The following is a 24,272-nucleotide window of genomic DNA, read 5'->3' as shown; positions in this document are numbered from 1 at the left end:
ATTGTGGTCTGACCAGTGTTTGTATGAAAGTGCTTTGACCTTTTCGTGTTTTGTTTTGATGTTGCGTTTAAGGAAACCTAGTGTTCTGTTTGCATTTGTTGTTATTCTGTTGAGGCATGAAGGGGGCAATTAGCCGGATATGCCTCCGTGGTCCACTCGAATGTAGTCCATATCAATATATAGTGCAATTTTCCCGCCTAGTAAAGGCCATTTTCATGCCAGATATAAGCTTTATTGATGCTTGATTGTAAAAAGGAATGTCCGCAGATGATTTTAAGCTACGTTATATGCTTCAAAAGTTGATTTGAAGCTGCCTTGTAAAATGAAAGTGAAAGTAGGTATTTCCTGATGTCTACCTACGCAATATTAGCGTTTCCATCACGTGTCTCAGTCACGTGACCATGGTTTCACTGCATTATGGTCAACCCCATATTTTTGGGGTATATTTTGATTGCCTAAAGACAGACCTTCAAGACAAGGGTAGTCTCGCAGGAAGTGAAAGGCTAGAAATCTTGATAAAAATATGTTATAAGTTGTTAATTTTATATAGAAAATAGTAGCGGAGGCATTTAATAGGGGAAGCGTAGTGTCCAACTGTAAACGGGTTGAACACTAAACATGCGGTATGTCTCAAAACAGTTGGGTCGTAACCTCTTTTAATAAAACGTTTGATAATCTTTCCAAATACATTTGGAAAATTACCATGACCCAAGATCTTACGAAGTTTGTAAACCACATCCCCATAAAAAACGGGTTTAGAAATACCTTCTCGCAGAAGTGTCTTTAAATTACTATTGAATTTTAAAACTAAATCAGAATTACGATAATAAAATTTAGTAAAATATTTACGCAATTTGTAATAACGGAAGCCTTGCTAAGTTTAGGAGATCACTTTGTAACCTTTGACAATCTGTGAGGGAGGTAACTGCAAGGTACACGGCTGTGTCGTCTGCAAATAGCCGTACCTGGGAGGTGACCGTGTCAGGGAGATCGTTTATGTACAGTAGGAAGAGCAGGGGCCCCAGGACAGAGCCCTGGGGACCCCGGATGTGGCAGGAACTTGATCAGACATATGACCGTTGACCACGACAGACTGGGATCTACCTATTAGAAAGGACCTGATCCAAGACACGATTTGTTTGGGGACACCATGTTCTTGGAGTTTGAATAGTAATTTAATGTGGTTGACCTTATCGAAGGCTTTACTGAAGTCTAGCAGGATAAGGTCGGTTTGTTTACCTGAGGAAAGATTCCTTGATATTTCATCAACAAGTTCTATTAGCTGGGACTCACAGGACCGTTTTTCCCGGAACCCGTGTTGCAGCTCATATAGAATGTTGTGTTTGGAGAAGTGTGTGGATAGGCTGGAAGCAATAATATGTTCTAGGAGTTTGCATAGAACACACGTCAGGGATATGGGCCTATAATTTGCTGGGTCACTAGTATCACCTTTTTTGAACTGAGGGGCTACATTTGCCTTCGTCCATTCCGATGGGAGTTGACCAGTGTTTAGGTTAGAGACCACCAATTGTTTTCCCATAGACTTACATTGTAACATTATGGCGTGTACGGCCTTCCATACATCGAAACATGTATATCTAATTACAAGTTTTTCAAGAACTGTCTTAGTTCTACCAAAATATCGGACGAAAAACATGAATAGTGATACTTTATTTAAGTAATTTTCGTGTGAATGAGATGACCCCCTGTTTACATCGTTGACGTTGCGGGAGAAATTCATTTGATACAACTTTTTTTCAATACACATAAAATGTAGCAAATTTTGTCAAAATGTATAATAAAATACTGTAAATGCAGTGAAAAAATATCAATTTTGAAAAAAATAATCACTTCCTGGGTTTGTTTACATGACTGGCCAATCAGAACGCACAGACGTTACCTTATTCCCAGGTATACACTTACCTCATTCCCAGTAAGTCCCCTGTACTTTTTTGAATTGGTGGTCTCTGACCTATAGGGATCTTTAGAATATCAGTGGTACTATGTCAAGGATCTCATATTGGAGCTCCTTAAAAGCAATGGGCTTTATCAGACCTGGGCCAGCAGCCTTATCCACCTTTAGGTTTTGGAGAAGTTTCAGGACACCAATGGGGTCAATGACGATATCATTCATAATCGGGTATCTGGTTTTACCGAGGGCATTCTTACATAGTTGGGTCAATGAGAGTGCAGAAACTCCCGAAAAAAACAGACTGAAACTGTTTATTCAGGATGTTTGCTTTTCCAATGCATTCTGAGTTAGTTTTACCAGTTGTCTGATCTTTTAGTGGGACAATACCTCGGTTGTCCTGTCTGGCATTTTTTTATGAGTGAGTAAAGTTTCTTAGTGTTGAATTTGGAAGAGTGCGTGTTTTCTGTATGTTGGATGTCAAGAATGTTTTCGATGTATGTTTAGTAAGATAACCTAATTTTTTGTTGGATGAGGTGTTTAATGGTTTTAAATTGCCGGTGTAATGAAGTATTTCGACCCCCATAGAATAATGACCCCCCGGTCATTATTCTATAGAAAAAGTGACCCCCCGGTCATAGTATTATGACCTCCAGATCATAGTTCTATGACTCCCCCACGTGAAGTAAACTGAACCTCACGAAGAATATTGACTCCCATAAAAAAACGACCCCCGATCATTTTGTCAAATTTAGTGATAACTCATGTATCTAAGGCCTAATTGCTGCATTTTATGCACCCACTCGGGAGAGGGGGTGGGGGTCATATAGATTTGCCCTTGTCCGTCCGTCCGTCCTTCCGTTTGATCATTAGCCCCAGATACCATCACTTGACACAGAAATCCGCAACGGGAAAAGGGATTCTATTTCTAGACGCTGTATCTTGGTGCATATATTTTTTAGGAAAATAACAATTCACAATACGTTCACAAAACACACCAGTGTCAATAATCCCTGCAAACTTCGGTATGAAGTAATTCTTCGGAAGAAAACTGCACAAGAAACTGCTAGCATAGAACTTAGTATTAATAGAAGTTGCAATACTTAGCAGTGGCAGTAGAGTACGGTAGCGGCAACAATAGAAAGAAGTAATAGTAGTAGTAGTAGTAGTGGCAGTGGTAGTGGCAGTTGCATTAGCAGCAACAGCAGCAGCAGCAGCAGCAGCAGAAGCAAAGGAATAAGTGACAGCAACAACAGCAGCAGTAGAAGAAGAGGTAGATGTACAAGACGTATTAGTGGAAGCAGGTATAGTAGTATCAGTAGTAGCAGTTGTAGTAATAGTAGAAGAAGAAGTACACGTGGTAATAGCAATAGAAGTAGCGGCACCAGTAGTAGTAGTAAAATCAAAATGTTAACTAGTGGCAATGGAGGGTATTAAAGTTGTAGATCTAGTAAAATTATCCGTTAGGTTTGGTGGGGATCACTTTTTAATAGATATTATCGTCGAAAGTCTTTTTAGGAGCCGGTGTTTTACACGGAAAGAGTAACTTTTTTAAATAGAATAATGTCCGGGAATCGATATTGTATGAGAGTTCGAATGTAGTAATTTCGGCAGTGAGTATTTTACATGGAAGGAGTCACTTTTTCTATAGAATAATAACCGGGGTCGTTATTCTATGAGATTCGAAGGGAGTCATCTTTAGGGAGTCAGTATTTTACTTGGAGGGGTCAGTTTTTCTATAGAATAATGACCAGGGGTCGTTTTTCTATAGAGTTTTCAAAGGGAGTCAGTTTTTTATAAGTGGGAGCCAATATTTTACAGGAAAGGAGTCACATTTTCTATAGAATAATGACCGGGGGGGTCGTTATTCTATGGGGGTCGAAATACTTCATTACACCGGCAATACTTATTTTGACCACTGTGCAACTTGCCCTTTGAAACAGTTTGTCCCTTTTTCTGATTAAACGTTTTATATCTTGGGTGACCCATGGGAGGAGCTGCTTTGTACCTATTTTTTTCATTGGGACAAACTTAGATATGCCTTCTTGTATTAGGAGTTTAAACCTGATCCAGAGGTCTTCGACTGGGATATCCTCTGCATCTTTTAAGAGATTGACCTTAGAACTGTTTATAAATTGTTTGAAATCATCCCATTTAGCTTTTTTGAATAATGGAATGTTTCTGGGGACTTGCTTGTTTATGTAGGGTTTAAGTCGGGCCTGGGTAATGACTATGTTATGGTCTGAGATACCTGCTAGGACAGATACTGTGGTGACTAATGTTGGGTTTGTTGTTAGGAATAGGTCCAGTATGTTATCATGTGGGAGTATTAACCATTTGTGTAAAGTTGGTTTTATATCTTGTGTCAAACGTACCACCAAAATGGATAACTTTAAAATTTATAAATGATATTAAAAATAATATGCAATCGATTTAAAGTGATATATGTTCTTAGCAGACATTTTGTCCTCTTGTGCTTATCGGTAGTTTCAATACTTTGGGTTGGTTTACGACAAAAATATTGCGGGAAAATTCCGGAGGAATTTAGCCTATTTAGTCGTTTTTCTAAAATATATTTTGCATTTCAACTTTTGGAGGAATGTAGCTAGTAAATAATACTTTTGCTACGATTACTAGCCTAGCTATTAGGCCTGTCATACAAGGAGAAGTACGTTAAACAGTGAAGTTAACTTGATATTCGCACCAAAATCTGTTCGTACCTAAATATTCTTTCTTCTTACTCAAGGCTAATTCGTTTCACATAACCCGGGGTACGCCGGTCACATGAGCGGCAAGAAAAAAATTCTCGCCGGTTTAAGAATAAATGAACGATCCGGCGTATGCCAGCCAGGTGTGCTGCAAGATAAAATAAACAAACGTCTAATTTGTTTCGATTTTCCATTTTGACCTATTTCAAATTAGATAGAAATTGTTTTCTTGAGGTGTGTTTCTTCCCTTACTGGTATAACTCACAAATTCCCAAATGTTTATTCGAATATATCTGGCGAAATTATAGGATATGATTTGCTGCTTTGCCTATCTCACAAGACCGGTGCATATCGGCATACGCTGGGTTAATTGAATCGGGTGGTCCCGGGAAGTGAAACGAATGCCTAGCCAGTTGCCAACGGCGTACGGCGCTTATGTGAAACAAATTGGACCATTGATTAACAGGTCAGAGATGGCCAGTTTGCACCAGCTGGTTCATTTGAACCAGGCTGGTCCATTTGACCCATAACAAGACCTCTTCACATGGGCCTAATGAACCATATTTGTCATAAATATCAAATTGTGATGAAAAACTTGTAAAAATATGCGCTTAGAAACACATACGCAATCTTTGTTTTGACGTGTACGCGTACTTCAGAGCATGCACTTCGTGCTCAGACAAGCTATATAAGCTGCCTTGACTAGATTTTTGCTGCAGAACGAAGATAATATGGAACAGATTTAGAACTGACAGTAAAGCAGGAGTTATTTGCATCGAATTTATGGTATTTTTCAACTTTTATACATTATTTTGCTGTGATCAGTTCGCCGCCATTTTGCGATTTTCCCAGCTGTATTATGATCATGTGACTGAAAGTAGCCATTTGATGCTGGCGAAACTGAAAATAGTATAAACAGGCCTCGACCTTGGCGGTGGACCGTTGGACCGACGCAACCAAAATATCGGCAGGTCCACTAACTATCAAAAGTTAGGTAGACCGACGGTCAACCAATTTTCACGGTCTGCAAATGAAATAAAACCCTTAAAAGTGCAAAAAAGAAGAAAAAATCGTACCCAAATCGGCGAATTCACAAAACGAAAGTTGATTTTGCCTTAAGTACCGCATTCTACAGTATAAGCATTGGCGAGTTAAAGTCAGGATAGGACGAATGGACTTCGCTGTATACTCGACCGCAGGGGTTTTTTTTGCCCGATTTTATAGCCGTTATTCGGTCATGTTCCCAATTGAAAATAGTATCTTTCTTTCCCAATTCAAAGCAAAAAATTCCCAATTCAAAGCCAAAATAAATCAAGAAAATCGATCAGTTTTACCAAGAAAAACAGCAAATATGTCTTTACTCCCGCATCTTGATTTGTAAATTTCCCGATGAAAAGTCGCCCGCCATCTTGAAATTTGAAAAAATACATTGGTATGAAAATAACCGATAATTTAGCGATAAAGTTATAAAAACTTACCCAGTTTACAATGAATCAATTATAAATGCAATGCCCTAGTTATGTTTTCATAAATAATTTATCAAAATGTTTTTATAAGGCCGAAATTTGAGTTCAAAGTGTCTGGCCGCAAGCGTCACTATACTCCAAAATTTCGAGTTGAAATTTAGACACAAAATACGTTCATTCAACTTAAATGATATTATTTATTTTGCATTTAGGGGTTATATTTGTCTAGCATTGAATTAAGATAATAAAAAGGAAGAGAATTAAGTTTAAATTACCAAATTTTTCGAGTTATATTGGAAAAACAACGGACAGCGACGCTCGCGGGCACCTGTTATAACTCGGAATTCGGATAACATCTTTTCGGATACGAACGTTCAAGCATACTTTATCCTGTTATGTGTGACGGCTTTCTAGCGTTTAATTTTCATTTTGAAGTTTAATGGTGAAATGTTATGCAATCATCGCCTTCTGTAGCACAGTGAAATATCCTAGTGACTTCTGTCAGCAGATAAAAATTGCTGGGAAAAAATGTTGAAAAATGATTGACTCAACTTCTTTCAGACTTACAGTCATTAAAACATTCAACTTTATATATTTGTGTAAGATGACTTAATTTCTCTTCGATTTATTATAGTTGTGCTTAATTCAGTGATTGTTTTTAAAAATCTGTTGTAGGACAATCTGATCCATCATTTATTTTTTATTTAATTCTAAAAGCCTTAATTATTAATCATTATCAAAAGCTTGTTAGTGTTAGTAACTTAGTTTGACGAAGAACCTATGTGCGGCTGCACGAAGTCGACTTAGCCAAGAGTCACTCGTCAGTCTGATGAGGATATGTATCCACAAAGTCATCAGTCGCTTACCAGGGTTGACTTGTTGACTGTTTCAAGAATATGAAAGTCTGTGAAATTGATCTGTAAATCTTATCACACTGAGTTACAGTTAATTAAACATAAAAATCAGTAATTGTGTTCATTTTGGCTTTAACAAGAATGGATATTGAAATTTGTACTTTTTCCCAATTTGGCAAAAATGCCGTGAAAATTCCCAGTCCCAGGGGTATGGGTCATGTTCCCAAAATGGTGAGAAAAAACCCTGGACCGATCGGGCGAGTGGTTTTTACATCGTAACTTTACCAAATTCAGAAATTACATCAGGCAAAATTACCTGGATTAACTGGAATTTACCCGCGAATCGTAAAAATATCAAAACGTCATGCTGGTAATTTTCCATTCCACGAGCACGTGCGCCCTATCGTAATATCAATTAACATCGCCGTTACTTTTATCGACACGTACACAAAAAATACGCGTAGAGCATACATTTTTTAATATAATCGCTTCAAATTTTCAACACCGCTTGAGAACTAATACAGTTTGAATTCTATAACAATTTTAATAAGATATCGACAGAAATGTAGGCAAAATTCTTTAAAAACGATCAAATTTTCATGTAATGATTTGTAAAAATTCAAACAGCGCGATCTTGATTATTTATTTCTTTCTTAAAGTAAATAAACGATACATACTATGGTAATAAAATTCAGACTTTTGACCAGAAAGTACAAAAAACACAATTAAAAAATCTTAAATAACGAAAAAGCGGCAGCAATTTAAATACATGCAGTAAAACGATTTTTGGCAAACAGATTTCTGTTAGTGCGGCAGAATAGGTTACGTGACCTCGTGAACGTAAATAGAAATGTGGTTTTAAAATAAAGCAGTATGGTGTCGTTGCGGTTTTTAGTAAGTTTTAAATGAATCTTTGTACATGTTTTTTTTGACACGACACTTTGTTAGATATTCTTCTCAAACAATAATGTAAATTCCTTGAGGGTAAATAGGTTACAGAGGTAGGATATCGACTATCATCGTTTGGCACATTTACATGTCAGTTTATTCTGGATATTGCATATTCGCTTTTAAAAAATTAAAGAAAAAACTTTATTATTGATTTCCTCTCAACAATTTAAGAAACCGAGAATGTATGATCAGATAGTGATGTGTCACATGGCGCGAAAACATGACGTAATGCCATGACAATCTCGAGGAACTATACCGCTTTGATCTCTGCTTCAGAGCCATAATACACCGACACACTTCTTTTAGCTCTTTGAGGAGGTGTTAATTGATGATGAAAACAAGGCCAATTACTTAGTTTATCAACAGAATAATTACAGATTAATGTTTTTTTTTTTTGCTTTCAACACGGGTCGGGTGGATGATGATCATTGTGTCCATATTTTGGGACACTTTTCAAAATAATTATTTTTCGGGATATCAGATTGCTACAGTTCTTCCATTTTTAATTATTTAAGAAATAACTCCTGTTTCTTTTGAGTCATATATGGAGTTATGACTTCTACAACATCACAATTTATGTGCTAGAATTGGAGGTCCACTGAAGTCTGAGCAGGTCTACTAGATTTTAGCAGTTGGTGGACCTGCTGGCAACTGCTGAAAAAAGTTAAGGTCGAGGCCTGATAAAAGGAGGTAAATGTTGCCATATTTTAGTTACGGATGCAGGGGGATACGAATATACGGTTGCATCTCAAATCAGTGGAAGTCGGTGTGTTTTCTTCCTCCTTTATCTCTCGGATTTTACAGATGGCTGAAATAAAGATTTTCCAACAGCTATATTATTTTATTTTAAGAATTTTGTAAAATCTATGGTGACCTTAGAAGTGTACAAAATAACATACCTGTTTGCAAAGTGATTCGCAGATTGCTGTAAGTGTCAAATGCATTGAAATTTAGTTGCATTGCATAAGTAAAAGTCCAGTAAGTCGTAAAATGTCCATACCATGATGCGAATATCCACACAATGATTGTTAGTCCTCTTATAAAACAAGAAAAACGTGTGTCTCATGATTTATGGTTCATTAGGCCTATGTTTACATGTCTTATTATGGGTCAATTGAACTAGCCTGGTTCAAATGAACCAGCCTGGTTAAAAAAGGCCATCTCTGACCTGATTAAGGGAGCGTCTCTTTTTCCAGTCACTGCGGCCATACAGTAGGTATATACGATTAAATTTTAAAGAAGGCTTAAGCTACAGTGGTCAGGTTTCTTAGGATGAAAATTGAACTTAGTCATTTTTTTTTTCAGAGACAACTCGTCACAAACAAACATTTACTATAAGCTCTTGCATACTTTTGAGCTGGTGGAAGTCAGTGCGCGCGCAAGCGTATTGAACATCTTGCGTAAACACCCACTCTAGTTTAAAACGTGGTTGCTAGGGAAAATAACCAGTGATTATTCACATGTAGTGCATTTTCTCGATTAAATACGTACACATAGTCATACATCAATATTACCTGTATTAATTGACATTCACGTCTGTAAGAACAACAGAATATATCGAACCCTTGAATTGTTGTTTGTTTGGATTTCGTAAATTTCGTCGGCTGTTCTTCAACATGCACTTCCGGGTTTAGAAATCGGTCTTGTTCCCAGAATAGAAGATCATGTTCCCAATAGCAACCATATATTAATACGTGCAGTATTCTCCCAAGATTCCAGAAAGATTTTGACATTTATGGACAAAATTTGAATAACCACTACCCGCGACTCATGCAGTTTCTTTAAGGAGAATAAAGAATAAATATGTCACGTAGAACTTGTTTCTGCGCATAATTTATGCAAATAAGCTACTTTCCAAAACATCTGCGCAGGTTAATTTGCCTGGGCAGACAGGTGCACGAGGGGAGATAATTTTGACCTCACGTTAGAGTTACTTGTTCTTTTTGTTGTTGTAGCCAGTAAAAGCTTGGTAAAGAAGTTTGTATGTGCTCGTCAAGGATCAGCTCTAGTTACTTACAGTTGTTTCTTGCTAATAAACACAAATTTGTCATTTAACAACACGCTAAGGGAGCGCATAATAAACCGCTAATGGATGGCATGATAGATTGCTAATTAATGGAACACACTGTGTATCTCATAATTGAACGCATAATAGATTGCTTAATGGAATGCATAATAGATGGCTCAATGGATCGCTTAAAAGATCGCTTAATTGAACAAATAAAAGATCGCTAAATGGAACGCATAATAGATTGCTTAATGGAAAGATACATTCCAAACAACAAGCTGTATTCGATGAAACCATTCAGTTATGACAAATTGTTTAATATGTGACTAGCATGACAATCCATCTCATGGTGGTGAACATTTGTGCCAAGTTACATCAAAATCCCTCCATGCACGAAGAAGAAATGCTCCGAACAAAGTCATTCTTGTATCTGACCTTTGGCCTCTTATGTGTTACCTTGACTTTAGACCTAGGGACCTGGTTCTTCCGCATGACACTTCGTCTCATGGTGGTGAACATTTGTGCCAAGTAATATTAAAATCCCTGTAAGCAGTGTTCGCGTTTATGACATAAAAGTATCTTAATAAGCCAGGGGTCCAGGTTTTGCACCTGACACGTCGTCTTACCATGGGGAACATTTGTGCCAAGTAATATTAAAATCCCTTACTGACCTCGGGCCATTTCTGCTTGTAGGTACAAGCTTGCCAGTGGAAATTTCAGAGGTCAGTTTGACCTCGAGAATGAAAACTATTTGCACTCGGCAATAAATAATTTGCTTTTAGCCTTTGGTCAACACATGATGCTTATTGTTTTGGAGGTCAGTATGTAAAGACTAATGTCTTCTTTTATTAAGAAATTATTTAATTTACTGATTGAAACACATCAAAATAGTGTCAAACATAGCACAATCTATGGATGTCAAAATCTTTCTTAAAGATTTCGCCTTTTTCCTTTTCAGAAAGTGAAGTTTATGATTGTGATGGGCAGAACACCTGCCCTTTTTAGCAGGAAAAGAAGCACTGAATGTTGCCGATAAAAGCAATATTTTGTATTTTAGCACACATTACATTTCAGACAGGAAACCTTTTGCTGAACATTTATCATGGACGACTTTGATGAAGAAGGAGATGATCTTCTCTCTAGTCTAGTAATGGACAAGTCATTGGATGTAACTGGCAGCAATAAAGGTATGATTAGTTTAAAGGGTGTCTGCCACTCAGCCGCAAAGTTTTGACCATCCTAGGTTGACAAACACTCCTAATGTGACACCATTCAGAGTGATTTTGTTGCAACAGACTAATGTAATGAAGTTTTGAAATACTGGTTTAGCTCACCTGAACAAAGGTAGATGGTCAGTCATCGATTCTGATGTCAGCATTTTAACTTAAAACATCTTCATCTCTGAACTACTGGCCAGAATTGCACCAAACTTTGTATGTAGTATCATTGTATGGACCACATCAAGTTTATTCAAATGCTTTTGTTTGGCTCCATTTTAGCGGCCACCAAAGCTAAAAGATGGGATCCTTTTAACAGCTTCTTTTAATGAACTACATGTAATTCATATTTTTTCATTAACTTTATTTATAGTCATTCTTGTTAGGACCTTTCTCAACATTGTTAAGATGGTGCCACTTGGCCCAGTTCATGGGAGTCATTGCAAAAAATAGAAAAGCTCTAAATTACTCCTTTTCATGAACCTGTTTGATGTTCATGTATTTCCACCAAATTTTGTACATGTATGGACCACTATCAAGATTTTGCTTGACCCCTTTTAGTTTCATGGGACTGCTAGAGTTAAACATAGGAAAACCTATAAACAATTTATCATGAACTGCTTGACCTGTCTTTACCAAACTTGATTTCGTATATATCTTTGTGTGAATTGTGTGAATCTTCTTTCAGTTTGTTTAGATGATTCCAGTTGACCCCATAGATTAGCTAAAAACAATAAAAAAAACTCTGAATGCTTTCTTTTTCATTGATCTCTTCATCAAACTTGATTTGTAGCAATCTTGTAAGGACCTTTTTTTCAACTTTTCTTCAAATGATTCTACTTCGGGGTTGCCTGAGCTAAAAGATGAAAATCTGTTTAACAACTTTTTCATGAACTGCTTGATGAATCTTCATCAAACTTGGTCTGTGGAATCCTTGAAATGGACCTTGACTCATCGAAGGGCCACCTGAATTGAAAATAGGAAAACTTTTAAAAACTTCTTCTCTTGAACCATTCGGTGGATCTTCACAAAACTTGGGTCTGTTTCATCATTGTATAGACCTCCCGCAAGTGTATTCAAATGGTTCTAGTTGACCCCCTTTCAGTGGTTGCCAGGGCTAAATACAGAAGTAAGCTTAAAAGGTTTGGTCAGATTAAAGAGGGTCACCTGGGTGGCTTTATGCCTCATGGTCCTGTTGTTTTAATGTGAATCAACTCTTTGCAAAAACTCCACTCAAAATATGCAGTACTGCCTATTGTATAAATAACTGGACAAGTAACTTAAAACAGATTTACATCAAATTTACTGCTTAGATAATGTGAGTTGTGACTGAAGATTAGAATGATGATCATTTAATAGCAGCAGTAAAACTAAATTGCATTGAAAGCACAGGGAATACCATGTATTAAAGATCCTTCAACGTTAAAATATTCATTATTAGTAAATTTTTTTCATTTGAAGTCTTGCATCAGTTTATACAAAAATAGATATTGTATTGACGTTATCTTGATTTTCGAGTCCTGATAACTTTTTCAAAACTCATAAAGTCTTGACTTTGATTGTTTCAGCAGTGATGTATTCCAGTGAACCAGTTGAAGTACCGGCAGTTTTCCCATTCCCATTTGAACCATATGATATACAAAAAGGTTTCATGAGAGAGTTGTATACATGTTTGCAGCAGGGTCGAGTTGGCATATTTGAGAGTCCAACTGGAACTGTAAGTTATTTTGAATTGTAAAATTGACAGCCCAGTTTAAAGCTCCTTAACTTTTGTCATGGCACTTAAGTTGTTTTTAGCTTACCTGAGCACGCTCAGGGTTAGCTATTGTGATCACTCACCGTCCAGCATCCATCCCTCAGGGTCTGTTCCGTCCGTCCACACTTTGCTTCATATGACATCTCCCCTGAAACCATGGGGTGGAAGTTGATGAAACTTGGTCAGGATGTTCCTTGGGTGGTCTTCTTTCAAAAATTTTCAAACCATTCTGCTTGGTTGCACATAGGGGCTGCCAGAGCTTAAAATAGAAAAATCTTCAAACGATGTCATCTCCTAAACCATTTATCCAACTTTGAAATAAAATATGTCACACAAATAAACCTTACGTTATCCATTACCAAGACTGTTCAAATTATTCTGATTTGTCAAAAAAAAAATGGCTGCAAGTGGGGCGTGGTCACTTTTCCCTGTATGTATAAAGTGGAAACTTTGAAATTGTCTTGTATGAAACTGCAGGCCTGATTATAGAATAATTTTACACAAATGGTCCTTGTTTGACCCTCTTCCAAAATTGTTCAAATTATTTTAATTTGTCAAGAAAACATGGCCACCAGGCTTGTGGTCACATTTCTCTATATGTATAAAGAGGAGACTTTAAAATTCTTCTTTTCTGAAACAGCAGGCCCAATATTAAAATAGTTTTAAACAAATGTTGCTTTGGTAACCCTCCACGAAGATTATTCATATTATTTTGATTTGTCAATGAACATGGCCACCAGGGGGCGTGGAAACTATTTATTATTGTCGCTTAGTATCCAGTGTCATCATTCCCTCAATGTTTTACCAAACCTCCTCCCCCATCCCCCAACACACACGCATAACCTGCCCATATTTATTGAGTAGAAACTTTTATAATGTTCTTGTCAGAAAACACTGGCTCTGTTTTAAAATAACTTCAGGAAATATTCCTTGCATAACCATCTACCAAAAATGTTCAAGCAATCAGAGTAACTCAGGTCAGCGATTCCAGGCCATCAGATGATAGCCCTCTTGTTTAAGCTTTTTGGATTGTTTGATATTTGTCCGTCTGTCCATCATCTACAAGAATATCTCTCACTAAGTGACCAAGCCATTATTAACCAAACTTCACTGCCCCTTGAGTGACCCTTTACCAAATTCTTTCAGATCATTCTGTTCAGAACAAGGTGACCTCTAAGGGCAGGGCAAGTTTTTTTCTATATGGCTTTGTAGAAAAGTTTGAAAAGTTTTTATCTCTCAAAAAAAAATTACAGCAATGTTCCATTAGTGACCTTCTGCCCAGTTCCTTTAAACCATGGCTGACTAGATTTTTATTATGGATACATGGAAAACTCTTCTGGGAAATTGCAAGTCCGATTTCAAAATAATTTCACAGAAATTTCATTTGCTGACCCTGTACAAAATTCCTTTTTAAGCCATGTTGATTTGTTAAAAAATATGGCTGCTTAACTAGTTTTCGCTATATGACATTGTATCTGAAATCATTCGCCCTCCACCTCTGATTCATGTGGGGAAGTTGGCAGTTACTTGCGGAAGACAGGTTTGTACTGGTACAGAATCCAGGAACACTGGTTAAAACTGCCTGCCATTATATAACTGAACCATTGTTGAAAAAAAGGTGTTAAACCCAAAACAAACAAACAAACATAACTGCCCTTTGAATTACATGTAACCCCACTCTCCCACCAACACATGCACCCTCCCCACTCCCCCCAACCAAAAAAAAATAAAAAAAAATTGTTTCTTGATATTAATTGCAAAGATTGGTAGCATGTGTTGTCATTTATTGTTGTTAGATTTCAAATGATTTTTGTTTTTGTCTGCAGTTAGCAGTTGAACAAAGAATGACACCAGTTTGTTGAGTTATTGTTTTGACACTGTTTTGTAATTACAGGGCAAGTCCCTAAGCCTGATATGTGGCGCCCTCAGGTGGCTGAAAGATTTTCAGGAGAAACAGAAACAAGAGCTTGAAGAGATGTTGTCAGAGGAGAATAAAGAAAACAGGTAAAAGCAAGAAGAGATGTAAGCAGTCAGCCATTCAAAATACAGGTTATAAATCAGGCAGTCAATGTTTGAACCCTGTTAAGGACTGGAACCAATCAGCCAGTCTATGTTTGAACCCTGTTTAGACTTCAACCTCTTTAAGACACCAGCACTTCCATTGTGTAAGAAGCAGCCCCAGGTTTTCATTATACTCCCATATCATCAGTTATCGTTAGTTGTGAATCTTTAGATTGCACAACCCTCATCATTATGCCCAAGTTTAGTCAAAGATCAATTTAAATATGTGTGAGCACTGCCACTGGAAAGACTTTAACAGAACTAATATCAGTTGTTAATCTCATCAAGACGACTTGCAGAGTTTACATACCTGATAATGTGGTCCAAGGTCAGGGTCACACTTGAAGTTCAGTGGTCTTGATCACATTTTACTTGCCCTATATCATAGTGGCATCAATGGGTATGGTATCTTTAGTATTCAAACCTAATTGAATCAAAACTTGCCTTTAACTGCTTTTGGTTGGAAACATTGCTTTGGCTTTAGAATTCTTTCATGTGAGGAAGTCATCTGCCTGGCTTACAGAAAGTTTGGGGTTGAACCCAGGTGCTGATAATGTTACGAGTGTCTGCTAGTGCCTTCTTCCACCATGAAAAGCAGAAAAGTCACTACATTACTTGTAATTGTGTTGGTGTGATGTTAAACCCAACAAAAACAAAGAAATATATATACAAACCAAATGAATGTGTACAAATTGAATGAATAAACAGACATAATGTATAGGTCTAGACAGAAGTACATACTGATCAAAGTACAAGCTTAATTCAGCTTTAACAGATTTGTTCTTTGAATCAAGCATAAATTTAATTGATTTATTGTCACTTAACTTTTGAATGTGAATGGTAATACTTAACTTTTGAATGACACTTAACTTTTGAATGTGGATGGTAACACTTAACTTTTGAATGTGGATGGTAAAATTTTCTATTAAAATTGTATTACCAGTACAGAAATTTATAAGAAAATAAGTTGTCAGTGAAAATTAGTTTATCTTATATATGACCAGTTTTCAGTTTCTATTTTTAAAAACTTCTGAATAAGAAATGAATAATTTATGTTTCAGTAACAAAACTACAAGGAAAGAATCAGGAGGTAGGTGTGGTGTGTTTGATACTAGGAATGATAATTTAAACACAGTAAAGCAGCACTTTTTAACGATACTTAGTTTTCTGAAGTTCTATAGGTATTTCTTTAACTGTGTCTTAAGTACAGTAAGAAAAATAGGAATGTTTAAATTTTATGACACTTTAGTTTGTTTATATACTGTGAAATCATTTTTATTCGCGTAGGACAAATTTTCGCGTATTTCGCGCTAGGACCGATGCGCGAATTTAAGACTGCGCTATTATTATTTCTTTATTATATTTTTCATTGCTAAAATTGAAAATGCGCGAATTAAAGCCCGCGCGAAACAGTTCTTTTTCACATTTGCGCGAAATTTCATGCCAGCGAATTTAAATGATTTCACAGTACATGTAATAAATTACATGAATATGTGTAATAAAATATTGATGTTGGTCCATTTTATCCCCAGATATAAAGTATAAAGGGATATATTGGAATATTGCATGTCTGTCAGTTGGTCCATTTTATCCATATCATATGATCTTTACTGTGAGGGAGATTTTCATTTAAGTAACAGCAGAATGCAAAACCTATGCTATTAAGTCCAAGGTCAAGGTTGCATTTGGAGGTCAAAGTTCATTTAGCTTAAATCAAGCCTGCTGTTTACCTTCTAAACTGCTGGGAAGGTTTCATAAACAGTGTATCAGTTATTTACCTCATCAAGCCAACATGCAAGGTACACAACCTAGGTCGCTATGTCCAAGGTCAAGGTCATATTTCTGGTTAGAAAGTCAAAAAGCATAAATTCATGCCTAGTCCATATCTTCAAACTAGCATCAATTTATTTACCTAATCGAGATGATATACAGAGTAAAAATCATGACCATAACATTTTACTTTCCCTGTATCAAAGCTGTTCTTAGGGATATTAAATGCCTTTAGTGATAGCTCTAGTTCTTTGTTAAAATATCAAAAGAAAGACTGTTAAGGCCATTTTGGCATTGCAGAGCTTGACTGGATCTCGGACTTCAAGGTCAGACAGGAAGCAGAAGAGAAAAGTAAAAAAGTGAAGGTAAGGAAAAAATTTTATTTCTCAAAGTGTTGGACCTTTTGGAATTTGATAATCTCTTGTATCGTATTATATCTAAATGCTGTTATTTAATAGCAAACATTACATAAGTCATTACTTTACCCCAAGACACATAGTAGATGGGGATAGTTTAAGGTCATGCATTTATGTCTGTGTGTTTTACCATGTTGCATGCAGAAATTTGCAGAATTGTTCTCAAAAAATAAACTCATATTATTAAAGTTTTGAAAACAACGAAATGTCTTTGCAGGAAGAAATAGAGCAGCGACTAAAGAGGGAGGCAAAATTATCAGAAATAAAAAAGACAAGAAAAGTCACTAAACGGAAGGTAACTTTAATGTGTATGACTTTACTCTTCATCTGCTGTCAGTGGTCAGTAGAACACACCTATTTTTTGATTTATTAGGTCTTAAGTTCATTTTATCAAGGTCACTGACCATTAGCATGAAAACGGTTTCTAATCAATAACCAAAGGTTATAGCTATGGCTGTCTAACTTCATATGATGATCACATGTGGTCAATAGATGACCCATATTCAGTTGGCATTGAAGCTGAAACTGTTTTCCTTTCAATAGCAGTTACTGAAGAACGCTTGGACCAGTAGCCATCGAACTTTGTAAAATGATTGCCAGTGGGAGAGATGAATCCTTCAGGTTTTGATGTTATTACATCAGAGGTCAATGTGTTTTACAAACAGTTCTTCTTTATTTCAATTAAACCATTTTTCTGTTTCAGAGAGTGCAGCTTGAAGAAGATTTTGATGACCTGATGAAAACTGCTTCAAGTGAAATAAAGGATGCTTTCAAGATGGAAATGGAGAAACGTGTTGAGGAAGCTGGTGATATTAATGAAGATGACGAAAATCTGATCCTTGATGAATACAACAGTGATGATGGGGGTGATGATAAAAAGAGCGATGATGAAGATGATGATGATGAAGTTCACTGTACAAAAGTGAGTTATTACACACCTGCTTCCCTAGGTAGTAAACAAAGTCAATATAATCCTTTGTATTATATTCTAGTCTATTATATTACAGTGATTTTTTTCTGTTCTTAGTTTTCTGATATAAAAATTAAAAAAGAAAATATGTAGAATATTTTTAACTTTGCATATAAGTGACCATTACATATTGAATTACGGTTGGAATTAAGCAAAAACGGTGGAAAACAATTTGAGCCACGCCATGAGAAAACCAACATAGTGCTTTGTGACCAGCATTGATCCAGTCTGCGCCTGGATCCATGCTGGTCACAAAGCCACTATGTTGGTTTTCTCATGGTGCGGCTCATTTAAGGAAATCTACTCTTTATTTCAGATATATTTTTGCAGCAGAACACACTCGCAGCTGTCCCAGTTTGTAAGGGAGGTAATCAAATCACCTTATGGAGATGATACCAGAGTAATTTCTCTTGGTTCCAGACAGGTAATTGGGTTCAGATTGTTTCAGGGTTCATTACAAAATTATCCTTGATAGGAGGGCTTCTTTAGCCTACTATTTGAAGTTGCAGACTCTTAGATCACTTGCCTCATACCTCTATGAATTTAAGTTGTGCTCCAGTTGTCTAGTTAGGGATTGCAGAATGTTGATGCTGTTTGTGCATGAAAGTACTGTAAAAGCAGAAATTTTCGCGAGGGTTTAATTTTTGCTATGTTCGCGAGGCCCTACATCTTGCGAAAATTAATCCTCTCATAAAATATTCACCATTAGTATAATTCTAATTCGAGTAGGATAAAAATTTTACAATTTCGCGAATATTAAACCTCGCGAACTAACTCAGTTTCAAATTCGTGAAATTTTGACCCTGCGAAAATATGTGAGTTTACAGTATGTCAACTGAAAGGAACAAACAAGTATTCCTGACAAAGAAAGTGTATGAAGTTTCTGATCTACTTCCTCTGAAATAAAGCCAGGTATTGTGCATTGTCAGAAAGGAAGAATTTTTTTACCATAGCCAATCGAATGTTTGTACAGACTACCATGTCTGTTGTTGATCTTTTAAAGAATAATAACGATAATACTTATCATTACTAGCTGCCTACATCCAGCCCGTGTCTTCAGTATATGTATGTAAGATATTGGCCATTGCTTGCGACTTTAAGTTAACCTATTGACTTGTGCACCAGTTTGAACTGGATTGTGTTACACCCTGCTCCTTTCAGTGTAATACAATTTATTTGAGCTGTGACATGAGAAAACCAACATAGTGCATTTGCGACCAGCATGGATCCAGACAAGCCTGCCCATCTGCGCAGTCTGGTCAGGATACATGCTGTTCGCTTTCAAAACCTATTGCAATTAGAGAAACTGTTAGCGAATGGCATGGGTCCTGACCAGACTGTGCGGATGTGCAGGCTGGTCTGGATCCATGCTGGTCGCAAATGCACTAAGTTGGTTTTCTCATGGTGCGGCTTATTTAAAGATTATGAAAGACAATGTAAATGCAGTTGTTTCCTTGCACATATGTGACTATCATCTGTGATGTGACAACCTATAGCCTCTATTTCTAAGCTGTTATAAAGTAACAAATAAGTTAGTAAATAAATACTAAAGTTATACAAGAAATTATTGTATAATGGAAAGTCCCACATAGACACTTACTTGTTTGTTTCAGAATCTGTGTGTAAATGAGGCAGTAAGGAGACTGAAGTCATTGAGTTTGATAAATGATACATGTAGAGACTTGCAGAAAAAGAAGTCGGGTACTGATATCCACTTGATAGAAGTCAAAGTAACTTGTGTCCTGTTTTTGTAAGACTTGGCTGACTGAATGAAATTATGCATCGAAGAAAATAAAAAATGGAAACAATAGACATATACTTGTTTAAGATCTATTACATCTATAGTATGTTTGAAGGTTAAGTTACTTATTAATTCCAACTGTATTAAAGAGGGCAGTTTATGAGTGGCCTTCATGAAGTTTATAAATTATTACCTCTGTTAACTAGATAGCTCTTCTTTCTTGGTGAAATGAAATGAAAATACAACATAAATTGGGTTTCCGTTTCAGAGAAAAAGGACAAGTCAGAAACGAAACGAAAAAAGACTGGCAGTAGTCAGGGTTGTCCATACTACAAGCAAGATCCAATTCAGGATTTCAAAGACTCTGCTCTGGTTGATGTCAGAGATATTGAACAACTTGTAAGTCTTGGCAAACAAATGAAGGCCTGTCCATATTATGGGACAAGATTGGCTGTACCTGATGCCGAGGTTTGTTATTATATTGCATACTCTTCCACTTTAAACACACACAAGTAAGATTGCATGCAGCATCTTTAAGAAAGTGATGTAGAACCAAAAAATACATTCTGACTTTTACGACTTAAAACTTTTGCAGAATGTAATTTTGTAACATTTACCAGGCCGGCCGGCAAATTTTGAGCAGGTCTGGTAATTTTCTGCTAGATCTTGAACCAGATGTTGGGCATTTGCATAAAATATAATGCATTTGAAAATTGTTAGAGTGTTTTTCTCTTAAACAGAAAAATGTAACAAATGTTTCGATTTTCCAGCTTTTGTTTTGCATCCAGTTGGAATATGTTTTATATAATACTTCTATATTTGGGTCACCATGAAAATACTTATTTAACAATTTTTTTCCCCAAATGAGTGTCGGGCAATCTGTCTAACAGTAAAGCAAACTTGCATTTATGTTTTAGTAGTTATTTCTTTTAATAGAAAATATTTTAATAAATACAGTAAGTTGGTGTGTTCTGACCTGTTAAAGTGATAATCTCTGTCACTTTGTACCCTTGAACAGATAGTTGCCTTACCATACAACACTTTATTACACAAGTCCACCAGAGAAGCGAGCAGAATCCAGCTCAAAGACAACATTGTTATCATAGACGAGGCTCATAATCTCCTGGAAACCATAAACAACGTACACAGCACTGAAGTTACTGGAGCACAGGTACTTTGTCTTAATTACTAAAACATATTATATACCATATCATAAAAGATAATAAAAGAACCCTTGATTACAGTTGAGTGACAAATATTGGCATAGTGTGCGTTGTGTGCATGGTTACAGGAAAGTCTGCATTGGTTACAGGAAAGTCTGCATGTCATGTAACAATATCAATATGGAATTCAATAAAAAGGTCACTAAAAGACTTGAGTGTGCCTTCTTGCTATTATGGCATACCTTGTTTAGTGTGCCATTGTGGCCAAAAGGTAAAAATTAGTCATATCAAGATTTTGTAGTCGTTGCTTTTACACACTGTTCATGTGCATTAGAATGTTCGAAAGTTAATGACACTGCAGTGAAAGTGTTGCAAAGCAGACATAAGTTTTATCAGATGCAGTAGATAATTTTACATAGTATTCTGTATTGAAATCTTTACTGTTCAACAAAGTTGTCATTTTGGTTAATTTACATGTATGAGAGGTATACAAAAATTATAGAATACAATGTTTTTTGTCGAGCCTGCTTGCGAAAGCGAAGACATAGTCGTTCAAATGGCTGTTTGGTGTATGTGCATACGTCACATCGTGCGTGGGTTCGTCCGTCCATCCGGATTTGTTTGTCCAGACCAGAACTGACATGCATGGAGCAATCTTGTTTATATTTGCCATGAATGACAGAGTGTCATGTGCAAACCCCAGGTTCCTATCACAAAGGTCAAGGTCACAGAGGTCAAAGGTCAAATTCAATAGTGACTGTCCGGAGCATTCCTTCTTCACGCATGGAGGTTGGCACAATTATTCACCATCATGAGATGGAGTGTCTTGCGCAAGAACCAGGTCCCTCGGTCTAAGGTCAAAGTCACAGAGGTCAAAGAATACAAGAATGACAACTTTGTTCGGAGCATTTCTACTTCATACATGAAGGCATTTTGATGCAACTTGACACAAATGTTCACCAACATGAGGGGTGTCTTGCGCAAGAACCAGGTCCCTAGTTCCAAGGTCAAGGTCACACTTAGAGGTCAAAGGTCAGATTCAAGAATGATTTTGTCCGGAGCATTTCTTTTTCATGCATAGAGGGATTTTGATGTAACTTGGCACAGTTGTTCACCATCATGAGACGGAGTGTCATGCGCAAGAACCTAGAATTTTTGATTTTATAACCTGTGTTTATTGTTTTGATTTCAGTTGGTTCGAGCCCACAGTCAGCTAAGCCAGTATGAAGCCAAGTATCGATCCAGACTCAAAGCCCAGAACCTCATGTATATCAAACAGATTTTGTTTATACTTGGAAATCTTACAAAATGTATAGGAGGTAAGCTTTGCAACATTTTAATAAAATTAACAGTTATCTAGCATTTTGAAGCTATGATACTCTGCCACAGATGATTAAAAGCAAAGTTTTCTTTTTGTCCATATGAAGTGTGTTTTAAAACCAGTACATCTTACGATGCCAGGGGGTCAAACTTGCAACATCTTGAAATTTAGCTGTGCTGACAATCTTAACATTAAGATGAATGTGCATTATAGTGGTTGTTAAACTGGAGTAAACCTAACAAATGTAAGTGTTAAAGTATTGTGAAATTTAATTTTTGGACATGAAATTTCATGGTTTGGCAAAAGTGACTATTTCCTGGTGACGGGAATTCACGGATTTTAAATGTTAAAGATACAGTAAATGCAGGAGATCTTGTGCCTTACAATTGTTACTCGTCCTGCAATTTTTGGATGTCCGACATTTTTTGCAGACAATTTTTACATATGTACAGAGTATCAAATACTGCTAATAACCTTGATCAAACTGATGCATAGTCTGATTTATGTCCTAGGCCTTATAGCAACACATGGGCACTTGCAAGTACTGGCTCGCTTCCTGTTTCATTTTGGACGGGTGATACATGGGGAATTGATAATGAACGGTCATGACATTACTGCAACATTTCGCATTTATTCAGCCAGGGTTGCATTACTGATTTCTACCACAAAATATGCATGTCCTGCAGAACGCCCTAAAAGAAAATTCCACTTGTCCTCAGGCTGGTTCTGCTTGTCAATATGAGCAGATGGGTGGAATTTTTGTTCTCTGAAATAGGAAATGTATTTGCTGACTGGGATTAAATTTGATTGACACAGCCATGAATACGAGTCCTCCATAAATATTTATGACTTCACAGTATGTCAAGTAAACGCAAACAAGTAAACTTGGAAGTTGTTAAATTTTGAGTCTCTATTAATATAAAATTATTTAACCAAACTCGACATAATAATATTGCATTTTTCGCACTACCAGAAGGAAATTATAGAGTATGTCAGTTCTAAATATTTGGCATGTTTTGGTGTATCGAGCATGTATTTTACTTTTTCAGGTAAAACAGACCAACATCCAGACAAACAGTCTGTACCTTTTGCAGGTAAAATTTATTCCTCCTCAGTATGAGAAAATTTAGGTTTTGCTGAGTCTTGTCCATTTATCTATTTAAAATCAGGTTAAAATGTTATGTGTAAGTCCTTATTCTTAGGTGTGTTTCGAGCTGATTTGATGAAGGTTGGTGGTTCTGTCATCTTTCTCCATCATATAAACCTGAAAAGTTGCCATGTGACCTACATTGTGTCAGTGTCACTCTAGCCCGCCCGCTTAGCTCAGTAGGTAAGAGTGTTGGTCTACGGATCGTGGGGTCCCGAGTTCGCTCCTCGGGCGTGGCGTATGTTCTCCAAGACTATTTGATAAACGACATTGTGTCTGAAATCATTAGTCCTCCACCTCTGATTCATGTGGGGAAGTTGGCAGTTACTTATGGAAAACAGGTTTGTACTGGTACAGAATCCAGGAACACTGGTTAGGTTAACTGCCCGCTGTGACATGACTGAAATACTGTTGAAAAACGGCGTTAAACCCAGAGCAAACAAACAAACTGACTTGTAACCCAGATTATCACACATTGTGCGAAAATATATAATTATTAAAGAAAGGTAGTAACATTTGGAGTTAATTTAGTCCATAGCATTGTTTCATTTAAGTTCAGTCATTTATCTGTACGAAATTTATTTCCTACTCTGTAACATGCAAATAAAATTTGGTATGATGGTAGGCAGTGGAGACAGTTTATGGCTACTTTTGAAACATCAAAAGAATAAAACTGCTGAAGTAACTTTTAATAAAAGCTTTCAAATGAACATGCTTGAATAGAATTACGTCAGGGGTGTAATTCTTCTCTACAGCTTATTTCCTCGTTTCGAAAAAAGAAATTTAAGTTTAACGGTGGATTTTTGTTAGATAC

General features: G+C 36.6%; 1 protein-coding gene across 7 annotated transcripts in view; it reads left to right on the top strand.

The window, feature by feature from the left end:
• The first annotated feature begins 4,414 nt into the window (after window positions 1-4,414).
• Window positions 4,415-24,272, top strand: part of LOC123557786 (ATP-dependent DNA helicase DDX11-like) — an 80,930-nt gene continuing 61,072 nt past the window's right edge. For 3 of the 7 annotated variants that reach the window (XR_008371096.1, XM_053544144.1, XM_053544149.1), the window contains exons 1-14: window positions 4,415-4,577; window positions 10,954-11,083; window positions 12,682-12,830; window positions 14,764-14,873; window positions 15,992-16,020; window positions 17,001-17,065; window positions 17,334-17,411; window positions 17,820-18,038; window positions 18,403-18,510; window positions 19,700-19,787; window positions 20,096-20,295; window positions 20,846-20,998; window positions 22,183-22,309; window positions 23,361-23,405. Coding sequence is in view for 6 of the 7 variants with exons in the window: in XM_053544144.1 (XP_053400119.1) it covers window positions 10,999-11,083; window positions 12,682-12,830; window positions 14,764-14,873; window positions 15,992-16,020; window positions 17,001-17,065; window positions 17,334-17,411; window positions 17,820-18,038; window positions 18,403-18,510; window positions 19,700-19,787; window positions 20,096-20,295; window positions 20,846-20,998; window positions 22,183-22,309; window positions 23,361-23,405 (1,456 nt within the window). In the remaining variant the exon portion in view is untranslated. Of the gene's footprint in view, window positions 4,622-10,576; window positions 10,714-10,953; window positions 11,084-12,681; window positions 12,831-14,763; window positions 14,874-15,991; window positions 16,021-17,000; window positions 17,066-17,333; window positions 17,412-17,819; window positions 18,039-18,402; window positions 18,511-19,699; window positions 19,788-20,095; window positions 20,296-20,845; window positions 20,999-22,182; window positions 22,310-23,360; window positions 23,406-24,272 lie in introns of those variants that run through there. The other 4 variants (XM_053544148.1, XM_053544145.1, XM_053544147.1 and 1 more) reach the window with 4 other exon arrangements.

The sequence above is a fragment of the Mercenaria mercenaria genome, chromosome 5 (assembly GCF_021730395.1).
Source record: "Mercenaria mercenaria strain notata chromosome 5, MADL_Memer_1, whole genome shotgun sequence".
In the NCBI taxonomy this organism is placed as follows: Eukaryota; Metazoa; Mollusca; class Bivalvia; order Venerida; family Veneridae; genus Mercenaria; species Mercenaria mercenaria.
Note: the sequence above shows the minus strand (reverse complement) of the source record. Positions and strands in the feature narration are given on the sequence as shown.